Genomic DNA, 15,792 nt, shown 5'->3' on the forward strand with positions numbered 1-15,792 from the left:
TCGCTGCTTTATATCGCGGGATGGCCTCTTATTGCAGGGTTGGCCGATCGGTAAGGCAGAGTACACTGTTGGTAATACGCAACGAACAAGGAACGTTCTATGTTATCAACGGTCGAGTGTTCCTTTATATCGACCTTATTTCGCCTCGAACGTTCTTAAAAATAGAATACGAGGGAATACTCTTCTCCCCTGGAAACCGTTGTCCGCGGATCGGCAAGAAAGTTCCGTTTAATTACAAGCGGGTTGATTGTTGCCGCGACAGAAGGGAAAACCATCGCGGAAAGCAGACGCGGACGAGGCTGGGGCTCGTGTACTCGACACGGCATGTCAAAAAAACGAGACCTCCCCTGTCCAGAAAAGAATGAATCAAACCTAAATCGCTCTCTCGGCGAACGAAGTGAACTCCAGCGGAGAAGAAGAGCCATCCAGTCTCTGTAACCACCGCCAGCAGCCTCGTTATAGAGAAACTTCCCGCTCGACCAGGGCCCTCCCTTCCTGCCTTTGCTGCCTTTGCTGGCTCGTTCCTTCTCTCTGTCCCTGTTTTTGTCCCTCCCCCTCTCGGTTTATCGCTTCCGTCCCTCGCGAGCAGACGTTCCCGTGCTACGCGAGTTACTTCTCCGTGGAAAAACTTAATAAAAATGACGGTATTACGGGAGAAGAGAGGCAGATGGCCGGGCTAGCTGTCCGAGACCCTGCAATTACGTCCCTCGTTGCAACCTGGTAAATATAACAGGGACATATCGTCCGGGATATTGCCTGGAACGTCTTCGGGATCTTCTTCATAGGGCCCTCGTTAAGGACGTTTCAAATCATCCCTGTGGGTGGCAATGGAACGGTCAAAGGGACTTGGGGAATTTTTAGGAAATCAAATACCGTTTCCATTGATTAACGAATGGGTGCAAGGTATTCATTCAAGTTTCGCTAAAAACAGGTTCAGAGTAAATACTTTAACCTGTTCAAGGTGGCCTGAAGCAGTTTTATTATTATGGAGTAGTTTAGTATTTTTCGTCTACGAATAATAATGGTTCAATCGGTGGTTGAATATATTTAATTATATCGTCGATTTTAATTAGAAAAAAAGAGTACACAAAATACTTATAGAAAGTAATCCAGCTACTTAAAGATGGACATATTTAGACAAACATCTAATAATAAGATGCGACGTTAAATATATAAGGGAAAATAAAATTCAAATAGAATTTCGTTTCAGGGAAATTGGTAAGAGTATGAAAGAGCAGAGAAGAAGAAGATGAAGATGTAGCCGCGGGATATAAAACGAAATGGACCATACTGGCGTTAATTGCGAGGAAGTCGGTCAATGGTCCGTCGCACCGTTTAGATAATCATCTGTAGGAGCGCCCTATCTCGCAGGATCATCGAGGGATCCAACGTTAGGCTGGGACAGGTGATCGTATTTTAGAATTACAGCTGCAAAGATCGCCGACAAATATTTGCGGTCCTTTCGGACTAGGGCGAAGGCGCCAACACGTCTCTCCGTGTAATTCTCGAATTTATAGGGGATGACCAAAGGGAAAGGGTGCGAGATGAACGACACGAGTTTCTTTGGGACGCGAAACGGACGAGGGTGGTTTTGAAAATACAGATCTGAACGTGAGAAGAGCTGTCAGAATTTCGTTCAGCTGAAATATGACACGCGAGGTATTAGAATAAGGAGTAAGGGGCTTTAGGATTTTGTATTTTTAATCAGATGATACGGAATGTACCCAATTTTTTAATTTTTAATGAAACATAAACTTACACGAACTTACATTTAAATTTAAAATATAACGTCCTTCAACGCTAAACCTACCGACGTTCATTCGTAACTATTTCTATCGTGATTGGACAAATGACTACTCTCGGAGACACTTTTTTCAATTAAATGCAAAAATATTTCACGTGGAACTGAATTGAGTAATGCATGAAACAATCGTATATAGTTCATACATAGCATATAAGAACTGCATACAAAAATTTGAGAACGGTCATTCGACCTGTCGTGATAGGTTTAGTGCAAAGTGTCCGCCACACGATCGAAACTAGAAAATTTGTCTTGTCGAGTGTTGGCAGACTAAAAAGAAGTCTTATCTTCTCCCGCGAAAGTGGCTGATGAAACTTCCAATCCATATCCTTTCATTTAAAAGCAATCGTCGAAGCAGACACGAGAGCCCTGTTCGTTGAAGAGCTTGAAGCTGTCCCGACGTCGTTACCGAGACGATAATCGATTTAACTTGCCGTCGAAAATGGAGGAACACTTTGGAGTTTCGCGTGCGCGGCTCGTCGACGGGGGAGGCTTGTTTTTCGCGGTAATTGCTTTCATTGGCAAATTGCGCTGTGCTCTGGGCACGCCTAAAAGCGAGCAGTCGGACGGACAGCGACGTTCAAAGCGTGGCCGCGGAAGGGAGCTTTCAACTAGCGATGGGATCGAGTTCAACAAGTACTCGCGACTATCGATCGGCGAGTAGCTTCTCGCTTCAATCGAGTTACGACCAACGGGGAAATTAATTTCTCGGCTAGGGAAATTATTCATTCCGGTAACCTTGCGGTCGCGAGCAAACCAGCGTTTATTTAGGCTTCGAATCGATACGAGACCTCGGAATTAGCTTCGACATTGAAATTACGTATAAACATACCTATAAAAAAAGAATATACATGCCGAATTGAGTATCCTCCTACTTCTCGAAGTCGGTTAAAAAGGGGTGTTTACCGAGAAGTACTAGTATATAAAAATATTAACGGTGCGACAATCCTGTCTCGTTCATTATTTTTCAGTAGATTCTTTCTTAATATTTTATCGTCACTGACCATATGGGCTCCTCATCTGATCCATGAAAATATTACGGTACTCGTAACTTGGCAATTACAATAATAAAATTAAAAAGGAGCCGCGCGATAAGGACCTGTAAATCGTAAGAATGCGACCGTTAATTTGTGTTTTCGATTACGTTTGCATACCAGCGGGGGTGTGCTTGATACCGTCGCTAATTAAAACGATATCACAGCGTGTACGTGACGCACCCGTGTCGCCTTGATGGCGGCTATGACACGCCTCGTCAAAGGACGATTAATATCCGGGTTTTCGAAGCGGTTTTCATCGGTGACGTCGCATTTTGTAAATCGACGATGAAATCAAATTAACGGCCACCACATTTTGCTGATAGGTTTCATGCCCGGAAATTGCATACCGGTATTCTTGAGTTTCGCGAACTGTATCGTGCAGCATTAAATTGTTGTCAATTCGTCCAACGGGCGGCAGAGCGAATAATATTAAATTTTGAACGACGTTTATGCTCCTCGTTTAATATCCCATAGAATGTATGGTAACTGGCCTGCGGATGATTATGTAAATGAACGAGGATGTGCGGAAATGCAAAAATATATAAAATACGCTGCTTGGGAGACTTTTCATTTGAATCTCAATTCTTTATCTGAACATCCACCGTCTAACGATAATATGGTAGATTCATATACTTCGTTAAACTTACATTCTCTATATTTTTTTGTATCAAGAAAGATCAACGACTGCCATTTTCCCGAGACATCGTCGCAGAGTACTAGCAATTAAAAAATTCGTGACAGAGTCTGTTAATCACCGTGGACCAATTCTAGGCCTAAATATACCCTTGGAGGTGCGTTATACCCTTCCTCTGTTCACGGTTCGTTCCAATTTCGGAGGACAGGAATTTCGCGGTCCACCGTTCTTTTCGCTTTTCGCTTTTTGCGTAAAGTGGTTTCTAAAACTGCTCAGCCTCCTCGTGGACAAAGAATCGTATTTTTAACCGTTTCTCGTTACCGACACCTCGCGAGTCGAGTCACCCTTCTCCTCGTTACGAGTACGATACTTTGGGAGCATTACAGAGAAATATGACACGCTTTAGTCGTGCCACGCTAACGTGCATGCACCGCGAAATGCGCAACGAGAAACACGACTATTTCACACCTCCCCGGTATCCCTTTTGCCTGGACAGAATTACACACCTTCGAGACTGCGACTAATGCCGTACTCCATCATTCATTTCAACGCGGGGGTTGAATAAACACCGCGCGTATCCCACTATTACTTTCCGAGGAGTACAATTTCGTATTAAACGGGAGCCCTTTTCCTTATTCGACTATTTTCCATGATTCATCCGCGTCATCTACAATTATTAACGAGACATTTTCATTTCGTCTCGTTAATCGACTATTCTCCATTAGACTGATAAACCGTTCCTCGTTTCATCGAGGGCGCAAAACGAATGTGTAAATAATACAATGCTCGTTAATACGAGTTATTATAGATTTAAAAAGCCCGACGGGCGCAGAGGCTCGGACCCATTGCTTCGGCGTTGCGGCGGATGGACGATTAATTTCAAGAGGAGAGAAGGGGGTGGCTTTCAACGAATCGGCGTTGGTCCCGTGGCCACAAATCAGTCGGGGGGAACAACGAAACTTTCGGGGCAGAAATTGTCTCGCTAAGAGCCATCGTAAATTCATTTTCGAGCGCGTAATTTCGACCTCCCCGCAGCGCACTCCAAATATTTTTCTGGCTCTCCGCGCCCCAAAGCCGGAAATTTAAAAGCCGCGCTAATTGTCGAGCTCGATGATCCGTGATCCTGCCAGCTCCCGATAATCGAATTTCGCGATTATAACCCCCCCCCCCCTCCCCCCCACCATCACCACCACCACCAACACCACCACTCACCCCGATACCTGGCTGCGAACTCCCTTTGCTTCCTTTTTCGTCTCTCTGTTTCGCACTCGGTATCGAAATCCACGTACATTTTCATGCACGCGTTCTTCGTAATCACTCGTACCATAAATAGACGAAATCTGTAGTACTTTTACGAGCGATTCTCGCTATGGAATTTATAAAGTACGTTTTTAATCGGGTCAAGGAGTCCGGTTCCTTTTTCGATCGAGTCCCCAATGGCATACATCCAAAAACTTCCGTGTCTTTCATCTTCCACTGTCCTCCGAGGGAACTTCTCTTTTGTTCCTCGTCCCGTGGCCCGCCATTTTCGCTAGCCGAGCTCTCGATAACCTATTTTCCGTCGGAAATAAAAAAAAAAGAGAGGATAGGCAAAGCTCCAAAGAGCTGTAGGAAACTTTCCCTTCGTTAGTCGTTTCTTTGATACTTGTTTCTTCCCTAGCGAACTTCCAAACAACGAGGCAATCTCTGTCTTCCAACTTCGAGTGGATTGAGAATCGTTGAAATTGCAGCGGTCAGAGTTTACTTCCTCCGAGTCCGAGTTCGTGGCTTCGATCGCCTAACGAGCGATCGTTAAACGCTGAAACGACGAGCTTCGTTTGGAATATATAGTTACGGTCGAGAATCAAGGTCGCGATGAAGTCTAGATGAAAGCTATCGACCCAGAGGCGATTCGGAGTCATCGCAGCTGGTCTCTGGCGAACACAAATTACAATAATTGACCAGGGGTTACCTTTGACCCGCGACTACGCCGGGGTCTCGTCAAATGGGGGGTCGAGGACAGGGGGACGAGACGTGTTCATCGCTGCGACGATGACATTTCGGCCTGAGTAACCCAATTTGCCTCCCTTTCGTCGAGGGTCGTCGCGGATCGATGAGAGGAGGCCCCACTCCTGCCCCCTCGGGGCATCTTGCTCGGTTGGCCCCCTTAACTGCGACGAAACGCAGATCTGCGGACGCAGTTTGCACGGTGCTGGACAGAGGGTCGGTCGAGTGGCTCGCCCTTCGTGCCTCGTTTGCAGAATTACAGCCAACGGAGGGAGTTTTGCAGGGAAATCACGTTGTCGTCGTGCTCCCCCTCCCTTCCCCGTGAGAATTTCAAAGAAGGAATTCTCCAGCGATCGGTGAACGCCTCGAGAATCACGGATCCCACTCGAATCTGTTAACTTGTCAGCCTGTAACGAGGATTTTTCGACAACTGGTGGATGAATTACTTCAATAACATGGCCGACTCGACGGAACCGCTGGAAATATTTCATCTCGTATCGTCTGGTTTCTACCAATTTTTATTTAAACTAATATTGGCGATTGCGGGTCAATGCTATCCACCTTGCATAATCTCTCCACTTCTAATATTTCGTTTCGCATTTATTTTCACGCTATGTCTACAAGAAACCCTGTTAGAAGAACGAGCATTGCTCTCTCGTTGGATAAAAAGGTCCACAGATATGCATCCCGCGGAGAAAACAAACGAAACGCGATTAAATCTGAAACACATCCCCCTCGGACGTTCCGTTTCCACTGGAAGCATCGCGACACCGCCCTCTGATCCGCGTCGAGTGATTTATCCGTTTCATTTCTAGGGAGGAGGACCGGCCTTCTCCGTGGGCAGCGTCGAACGTCGTCGAGGATCTCCAGAAAAGGGTGGGTTCCACGACCTTTCCCTTTCCGTTGTCGGAGATGCAGAGGCAAAAAAAGTCCGAGCTCGGCCAAGGGCGAGCTGACAAATGGATAGGATTTAAGCGGCGCAACCGCCAGAGAACGCGCGTTTTTCATCGGTCAGGAGGAGGGCAGCGCACTCTGCTTTAAGTAATTGCATCCCCGCGATGAAAGACAACGGAGTGGCCAAAGTATAGAACAAGGGTTGCAAAAATTAAAATACGCGCTAGGCCAAGAAACTCTTGTATCAACATCGACGATGTTGTAACCACTGCAGCTTTTCGTATCTCGTTCTGGAATTACGATAACAGGATCCTAGGGGTTGCATAAACAATTTCATAAAATAAGAATTGCATCCCCGCGATGAAAAACAACGGAGTGGCCAAAGGATACACCGGGGGTTGAAAATTAAAATACGCGCTAGGCCAAGAAACTCTTGTATCAACATCGACGATGTTGTAACCACTGCAGCTTTTCGTATCTCGTTCTGGAATTACGATAACAGGAGCCTAGGATGTGCATAAACAATTTTATAAAATAAGCAATCAACGTTCCAATCTAACGCGTTCAATATTTTATATCCAAGAATCTATGGAAGAATTCGCCTCGAGAGCCAAGCAGTCCTTCGGAGGGGGTTGATGTCGCAAGAAGGATCAAAGAGGGTGCAGCATCGAAAGGGACGCCGAGCTCGGACTGGTCCGCGAAATTTGCAGAAAAACGACACGTAAGACTAAACGTTTTCGTTGGCCCGAGGGGTGGTAACCTTTCTTTCCCAGCAGGTTCGCGCGCCCCCGTCGGTTGGGGACCATTAGGGAGGCTAGGAAACCGGGAAAATAATGATGGGACGATCTCGTCTTCTCTCGTGGCTATACCGATTTGCTTTCGTTCGCAAATGATCTCCGCGGGGATGGGGAAGCGGGAACAAAAAGCGATCAAACGTCATCGAGACGGAGGAGTCGGAGTTAGGGGTGAAATTGTCGAGCGTGTCTTCGGAGGACGTCGGGACAGACGAGGGAAAATATAGGAGGATCGCACTCCGAAACTACTTTAACACTTACCGGACGCGATAGACTCTATTCGACGAGTTTCCAAACAGCTTTCGCTCTCACTGGAACTGCCTGACCGAGGACGTCTCGATCTACTTTCGGGATAGAACTCCCTGCGAATTGGAATTTATCCAAGTTGATACATTTATTCGGCCCAGGGAAACGTCGATTGTGTCCCATCCTTATCATACGAACTAGTCAGACGACGTAAATATAAATATACAGTCAGTCCCATAAATATTCGTACCCTCTATATCTATCGAAGAAATTTGTTTAAATTAAATGGTAAGTTTGATGTATATATAATTAATACATGTGTAATGAAAAGTTCATTTGGTAATATCAAAACTATTATTTAATTTAGTCAAACTTCTTCAATAGACATAGACGGTACGAATATTTATGCATCCAAGATTTGAACTCTTATGAAAATGCAAAAGAAATTCGACTTTGCACGAAACATCAAACATCCTTCCCCTTAGTCTTCCAATTAATTATCAGCGGGAAATAAGTGAATCCAGCGACAGGAGTAGACAGAAATTCCACCCCGAGCGAAAGACCAAGCGTACTCGGCCGCGAGTAATCCCTAATAATTCCGAGTGATTTACTTTCGATCCTATCTCGCCGGAAGGCCGATTCACCGCGAAATTGTTATCGCACGGTGGACGTCTGGTCGCGTCAGAGAGGACTAGCTGGACAGAACGGACAAAGAAGAAGCGGAAGACAAAACGTTTCGGCCAGGTCGCCGATTGACCCTTGCCCTGGCGGATCCATTAGGGATTCGAACCGGAAACACTGGGGAAAATAACGATAGAGATCTGGCTCGTCGATTCCTCGGGGTATAATAAAATGTAAAATGCAAACAGTCGTCATTTACAGGTGGAAAGTGAAGCATAAAAGACCTAGCTTATCAGATTCTCGAGGATTGGCACAATCTAAACTAAAACTAAAAAATTCCGAGTGAGCTCTAAAACCCTAACCAAGACCTGACTTGTTAATTTATATTCGAAACAACATTATTCTAGCTAAAAAAAAATTCCACAGTTTAAGAAAGCGTACACGAGTGTCCCTGAGCTACCCAGTAATATTCTAATCAAAGAACCTCGAATACCACCAAGCAGCTTCAAAACTAGTCAGACTCCTTAACGACCTGCTCGAAGGGCAGAGGGTGGGGGAGGGCAGCTTAGTCGGCGGTTAATGCGAATTTCTTGAGGGGCATTAACTCCCGCAATAAACGCTGGCGAGAAATTAACGGCGAAATCGCGGGAAACTTCTCGCGGAAGAACTATTAAACGAGCAAGGATATCGGTGTTCGCGCGATACAAGTCCTGTCGTTTCCACCAGAAGACCCACCAGATCCTCGAAATCACCCCCTCAACTCGAACGATTATTCCGGTGATTCTGTCGGCGGTGAGAACGACGTCCTCCCCCGCGCACTGGCCCGGGGAGAGACGTTTCGTAGCCGAAGAGTGCAATTGCTTTACTTGAATATTTTAAACCGGTTTTCCAACAACACAGCAGCCACCGAAGGCTTCCAAATATTTTACTGTTTGCCATCGCGAATATTCCATACCCGGCGATTATTTTATTCATCCAAGAATTATATCGAACTGGAAAATTCAAGAAGGTTTGAATGGATAAGAAGCTCGACAGAAATATCGATGAAATTTCCTGGCAACGCGGCTCCAGCGCGCGAGATACTCCACCCCGTGAAAGAATGCAACCATAGCTGGCAGGAACAAGTCAGACAATTTATCGTCAGTTTCTCGAGTCGTTTCTTCCGCTAAACAGAAAACGCAGACATCGTTTGTCGTTCGATTACGATCCACGTCGTCTCCCTGTCTAAATACCGCGGTTCTGGTTTATCGAAGTTTCGATCCTCTCCTCCGCGAAACTTCTGAGACGAGCAACTCTCTCCCTCGCAGAATAAACATTCACAGATATAACGAACCCCTACTTCTTTCAGTCATTAAGAATCGAACCTCGAAGATATTAAAGCGAGGAAGATTCCACCAATTCAAATGTTTCTAACTGCCATTGTATACTTAATATCGATATTATTTTGTTCCAGATATTTCCGAGTCCTCCATACCTACGCTAAGTCCCGTAAATATTCGTAACCTCTATATTTATCGAAGAAATTTGTCTAATTTAAATGAATGCTTTATGATTCCAAATAAATTTGTAATTGTAAATATATTTACGATGGAAAATCGATTTGGAAACATGAAGTCTGTCTTTTAAATTCGACAAGTTACTTCGATAGATATAGATGGTAGAAATACTTATGGGACTGACTGTATTTAGAAGCTACTAAGAAAAGAGTAAGAATCGCAATTTTACTCCGAATCATGAACAAAATCGAGCGAGATTGTCCTTTATTAAGGACGGGGGTGGCTTATGAGCCAATTAGCCGTCTGTGTTCCGCGTCGACGAAGACGCGGCTCTTAGGTAAACGCAAATAAGCGAGTTCCGAACGAGGGCGGTTTGACGAGCAGAGAAGCCGAGGATGACAGGAGGAACACGGAGCTTGAAAGGACTCGTAGCGAAGGGCACCGAGGGGCGGATGGGAACGCAGAAAGAAGGATGCAGGCGAGTCGCTCGGTACGGTGGGTTTACATTTAATTAATTAGACGACGGACGAGCATGGCCGAGAGGAAAAACGAGGAAGCTACGCTGACAGTGAAACGCGTTTAAACGGGGCTCTTTCATCTCGCGGAGGGCTGACCGCTCGCGGTGAAAGCCTCGCGCGAAAGAACGCTCACGGAACGAAAGTTGGGAATTTTCGTGGCCAGACTGGCTACACTGAGCCCATATCCGTAACTGTGATTCTCGTCTGGATGCCACGAGTCGGGATACGTTTCAAGTTTGCCACGAAACGATCTTTCGGTTGTATGAAAATTACCAGGGTGCGGTTGATATCGCTGAAAGAAACAGACGTCGGATGAATCCATGGAAATTTTAATGAAAAAGGTAGACGATTTAGTTTCGTTAACGCTTCATTTAAATATATCGGTAGCAAGAAAATATTGCGCTTTTCAGAAGTTCTGTAAAAGCATGGGTAGTTCTGTAACATCACAGAAAACGGAGTTTTCTAAGCGTAGCGAAGTAAAAGTCGTAAAAGAGGAACGATCGCGGAAAGTCCAGCAAAAATTAGAAATTCAACGCAGGCCCGCTTGACCAGGGTCCCCCTATCTCGACCACCCGCCCCCTACGGATAATTACTTACCCTGGCTCGCCTCCAAGCTTCATCCTGAGAACGGCCTCGTAAAACGCAAGCATCGGTGGCATCTCTTAATCCCATAAAGGGGTTGAATCGCAAGCTATAGCCGGACAACCCCTTGGAGCCGTTTTAAGCCAGCCAGGGGGCACTGCATGCGCGGCAACGCGGAACGAGCCGCTCATTATCGTAAACGTAACTCAGCCTCTCTGCCAGGAGGGCCTCGCGAGTTTCTGAAATCGAGCCAGAAGACAGAGATCCAGCGTTCGTTTTTGGATCGGTGCGCCCGAGATAACCGGGCAGGAGAGGTGTTCAATTCACGCAGAGGTCTACTCTGATAACAAAAATCGATTTCGGTAAATGTAATTTAACAGGAACGAATGATAGAATAGAAGGATAAGAGACAAGGTAGAACACTCGGTCGGTATGATTCGACAATGTAGGTAGATAAAGCAGGTTGCACTGTTGGTGATGCAGGATACTCTGTTGGTAAATTCTACGGCGAATGAGGGTTCTACATTGCCGACAGGATGAACTACATTGCCGACAATTGACAGTTTCTCACAAGTTCGTTGCGTTAGGGTACAGAGAACGAGACCAAGGGTGTTATCCTCGGAGGCTTTGTCGCGTTACTTCCTGGATGCGAGGGTCGAGATCAGGGTATCTGGAAGGGTGGTCGTTGGATCGTCTTGCAGGATCTTTCAGGGGTTTTTTCAAGGTCTCTGTTTCGGGGTGAATTTGAAACGACGAATCGAGGGGATTGGCCTGAAATCTTCTTGCATCTTTTTTTCATGCCAGCTTCACCGTCGAGGTGTTCGTGATATGCCGTGAATCGGTGGACGAAGAAGGGATGGGCTTTTCAGGATCACTTGTCCCACTAGAAAATAAAAGAAGAACAACATACGATTATACAAACGTATCAGGTTGTCCCGAAAGTTTCTTTCGCGAGTTGCACTCAGTTATTTGATGTGGTCGTGTTTATATAAATAGACAATCTAATTTCATAGGTATTCACGTTGTAACAGTAACGGAGCAAAATGAATCGTGCACAATTCAGTAATGTAACATAAAACATAAAAATATTGTGCATGTATTACTTATTAATAAAGCGAAAGAAACTTTTGGGACAACAGACGATACTTTTAAAAATGTATTTATTTCTAGGACTCGACATGCATGAAACATGAAACACGGGAATGTCTCACCGATTGGCTTTTCAATTCTAGAACTCCATAATTCCTCGCCAATTATGCCCAAAAAGTTTCAGGGGGACTAAAATCACCAAAACGTCGTCATTACACTCGAGCAAATACGAGTTCGTTTAGACGCTCGGCGACGCGGCTCGTCTCGCAAGATCTTTCGCGCGTCGCAAAGGAAACGTCTCGTCTGACTAAATGCCTCTCACGACGAAATTTTCCGTAATTAGAGGGAGCACGGCCTCCTTTGATCTCCCCCCTAGGAGAGCATCGCGAACGAGCCGCGAGAGAGATTGCCTTCGCAGCAATCGATAGCAATAATTCCGTGAAGCGAAATTTCCATAACGAGTGGCTTGATTCTCCGTTTTCCTACCACTGTGGTTTTTAGTCACTGATTTAATGCTGGCTCCGCGGGCCAACGAAGTTGGGAATCTAAAAAGAGTAGAATCTAAAAAAGTTTCACGTGTATATCGCGAGAGCAAAAATTCTCCTATTCGGTGAGAAAGTGGAGGGGAGCCATCGAAAAGTTTGGAAACCAGTTTGTCCGGGGGTATTGCGTATCGTTCGGACGGGAATAGCCTCGAAGAAGGGCGCGGGCAGAAGAGAAACGAGGGTGGCGAAGGAAGCTGTACACGGGGCGGTTTCGAGCCCCGAAAACTGCGCGTTTCACCTGATAAACGTAACTTCTGATACACGTTCCCCTATCTGCGCCCTTCGTTTCTCAGCTTCGTCTCCTCTTCCTCGGGGAAGTTTTTCATGATCTTCGTCGCCCCACGGATTTTCATCCACCGATGGGCGCAACCCTCGTGCCACCGTTCATTCGCGGCCTTTTTAATTCAGGGATCGAATAAGAATTCATTAGAGGATGCGCGTGGAGAGGAGAGGCCTTTCTCTCGGCGTCTTGAACGCGGCAGGGGTTTTAAATAAATTAAAAGTTTACTTTTTTTTCCGTCTTCGGATCTCGGCGATGCGCGCCCTTCGCGATCGAACTTTTCTTTAATTACTCGGCGTTGGGTGGGGGCATCACGAGCCTGAGGAAATCTATTCATCGGCCGGTTTCGTCGTTTGGGAGTTCGAGAAACCTGGAAAATTCCTATGGGGTGCTTTCGGAAGTTCGGACGCGGCCAGAGGGTTCCAGAGGCGAGAAGGATGAGTCTTAAAGGACGGAAAATTGGGCGATGATATTCCGACTGATTCCTTGGAGTTGGATGAAAATTGTCCCAACTCTCGTTAATTTATTACGTGTAATACTAAATATAACAATATTACATTCTATGGTAAAAACCAAACTAAGTTATAATAAAAACTACGACAAACTGTATTAGGTCGTGTTACTGTAGAATCTTAAAAAAAAAAATAATGATCAATATAGTATTAGCTAGCATCATCTCGGCTCCTGAGGTTCTTTGTTTAAAATTCGTTCTAGGGTACGGCACGTCCATGTTCTTGAGAATCCATTCCTCGAAGAAGAAGATATTTGAATAGACACCCGGGTAGCCAGGAAACGCGCAGCCTTCCCCACCGGAAACCACACCTGTCAAGACTCCGTTACAGATCATCCCACCTCCGGAATCTCCCTAAAAAATTATTGCAAAACATAAGCCATTGCATTGTGCCGCACGATAAACGATACGATAGTTAAACACGCCAGTTAATTCCTCTGTTCGATAGCCAGAATAAAACTTTCAATTGATTAATTCGCGATGAGTCATCCTCTATCGATAATTCACGTTTCAGTAGTCACCTGGCACGCATCTCTTTGTCCTTCGACGTATCCGGCGCAGAACATCCCTGGCGGCATGTCCGTCACGTTGACCAAAAGAGCTTTGCATTGATTTATGTTCATGACGGGCAGGTCGACGTACATGAGATCGTTGGACACCACTGGGTAGTCCTAGAAAAACAACTTCTACGAAATCGAGAAAGTAACAAAAGTAACACCGTAAGCTTCGACACTTAGAGATAAGTGTGATACTGTTAATTAGAGGTAACATATTGTAGTGTAGGAAAGCCTTTGAAACAAATTAATTGAGATAAGATAATTATCCAATAAAGGAAGATGAGTAAGAGGAGGCATACAATGTATGACAGTAGCGTCGAACCATTGTCAGGGGAAATGGAAGAAAGAACTTACATATGCCGGGTAGCCCCATCCTGCCACTTGGCAAACCGTTCCAGGTACAGGGTTGTCCGTGGTAAGGGGTGCGACCATAACCTCTTGAGTGAGCTTGAACGGTTCCTTCAGCTGTGGAGTAAAAACTCATGAGAGCTTAAAAATCAATGCTACAGACGATACAAATATACAATTCAATATTTGTCGATTTGAAATTTCTCTACTTCCCGGATCTGTAAACAAAGAGGACCTTACTTGGAGGAGAGCGATGTCGTTTTGCAAAGTGCTCAGATCGAAATCAGAGTGGACGTAAACCTTCTTTACGCCTCTCGTTTGTCCAGTTGCGGTATTCTGATCGAGTTGGAGCTCTCCTGCGACCACTGAAATCGTCCAGGGAAGTATCTTGCCACCATCCCTGGTAAATGAGAAAATCGCATAAAACGTTACTAAAATTGTTGGCAAAGTTGACTCCAACCCCTCGCAAATATACTCACATGTACATACAATGTGCAGCTGTGAGGACATAGTACTCGTCGATCAATGATCCTCCACAGAAATGTCGATTACTGTAGCTGCGCCTTAGTGACACCTGAAAACGTTCGCAATGGACAGTTCAAACTACTGCTCCGATGTTTCACATCGTCTAGAACTAAAAAATTTGGAAGATGTGGCTGGAACAGTAGGCAAAGCGTACCTGATAAGGGAATTGCCTCAAAGCTGCTTTGGTCCCGTTAACTATGCGCCCTGTCAGTTGGTAGGTGTCCCAGAGATTAAACCCATCATCCTGAATCTCGTTGACTAGGGTCGCCTGCGTAGATTCTGAAACTCGGACATAGTTCTATAATCGTGACTATCAATTGTGATTGTATCATTTGAATTACTCCAACTGCAATTGACCCTACAGTGTATTGCCCGTCTGAAACATCCCAGTACTTTCTAATACAGCGGAATTTATCTATCTTATTTTTATTCATCTATTATCGCGAGAAACGATTACGCAAGAAGGTTAAAGTCGATAATTGTTGCACGATTTCGGGTGCAAATATCTGTATCTCTGGCTCCGTTGATATCGACAGCGCGAATCAGTCAAACAAACTTCATGAATCTAAAGAGCACGTGAACGTGTATAGTATGGTTGTGCAACGAACGACGAATCGAGAAACACCCTGTAAATAATTAGCGAACGAACTTTCACTCGCGCGAAGTGGTACGTAGTTTTGTTTTATTAATTCAACTTGCAATTTCAAACAAGCAACGGATCAACAGCTGTTTCGCCTTTACTCGTTGTTCGAAATAAGAGATTTGCTAATTTATGGCTGCCGGTCGGCGTTTTTCACTCACCATTACCGTAGATCAATGTTGGGAATGCTATTGCTAGCAAAAGAGGAAGCCGCAACATCTTCCTTTCTCTTTCTTAGTACACCAATATCCAACTTCCAATAACAATGTCACTGTGTTTCTCCTAAGACCTGTTCACGTACTGACCGCGGCTTCAGTGACAATACATGAAGATACTCGTTATCAGACACGGAGATATCTAGGGTGATATCGGGTATCTCGTTTCTTTGAGTTAATTGTAACGTGCCTAGTAAAAAATTGCCGTGGCAACAATGACAAATACCAGGGAGAACAATAAATCTTATACATTGTTGCATCGACGTCATGATTTCATCGATTAGATCACCTAGGTACAACGAGAGAGTATTTGTATACTACGTGCACTCGAGCACATAAACTCTAGGGGTCTTCAAATGTACAAAGTGGTAGATAAAATACATAACGAGTGGGTAGGAAAGTCAATAAAGAAGAATTTACTTGAAAGTATACATAATATAGAGAAAGTTTTAAAACGAGAATACGTATATGCT

The 15,792-nt window shown here is 45.0% G+C and overlaps 1 protein-coding gene across 1 annotated transcript; it reads right to left on the reverse strand.

Moving 5' to 3' along the window:
* Positions 1 to 13,004: 13,004 nt before the first annotated feature.
* Positions 13,005 to 15,425, reverse strand: LOC128874748 (trypsin I-P1-like). Its single transcript, XM_054119786.1, has 7 exons — positions 15,266 to 15,425; positions 14,619 to 14,743; positions 14,419 to 14,513; positions 14,180 to 14,339; positions 13,946 to 14,056; positions 13,556 to 13,705; positions 13,005 to 13,388 (listed from the first exon to the last, which is right to left on the reverse strand). Exons 1-7 carry the CDS (start codon positions 15,321 to 15,323, stop codon positions 13,143 to 13,145), a joined length of 945 nt encoding a protein of 314 aa, XP_053975761.1. The 5' UTR covers positions 15,324 to 15,425; the 3' UTR covers positions 13,005 to 13,142.
* Between the last annotated feature and the right edge of the window lie 367 nt (positions 15,426 to 15,792).

The sequence above is a fragment of the Hylaeus volcanicus genome, chromosome 4, assembly GCF_026283585.1.
Source record: "Hylaeus volcanicus isolate JK05 chromosome 4, UHH_iyHylVolc1.0_haploid, whole genome shotgun sequence".
NCBI classification, from domain to species: domain Eukaryota; kingdom Metazoa; phylum Arthropoda; class Insecta; order Hymenoptera; family Colletidae; genus Hylaeus; species Hylaeus volcanicus.

Bases quoted from the DNA above. Each gene is read 5' to 3' on its own strand.
- LOC128874748 (XM_054119786.1), bottom strand. From the start codon at position 15,323: ATGTTGCGGCTTCCTCTTTTGCTAGCAATAGCATTCCCAACATTGATC. The intron at 14,744-15,265 runs GTGAGTGAAAAA...TCCGAGTTTCAG, and splicing joins AACATTGATCTACGGTAATG to AATCTACGCAGGCGACCCTA. The intron at 14,340-14,418 runs GTGAGTATATTT...CTCATTTACCAG, and splicing joins GCTGCACATTGTATGTACAT to GGATGGTGGCAAGATACTTC.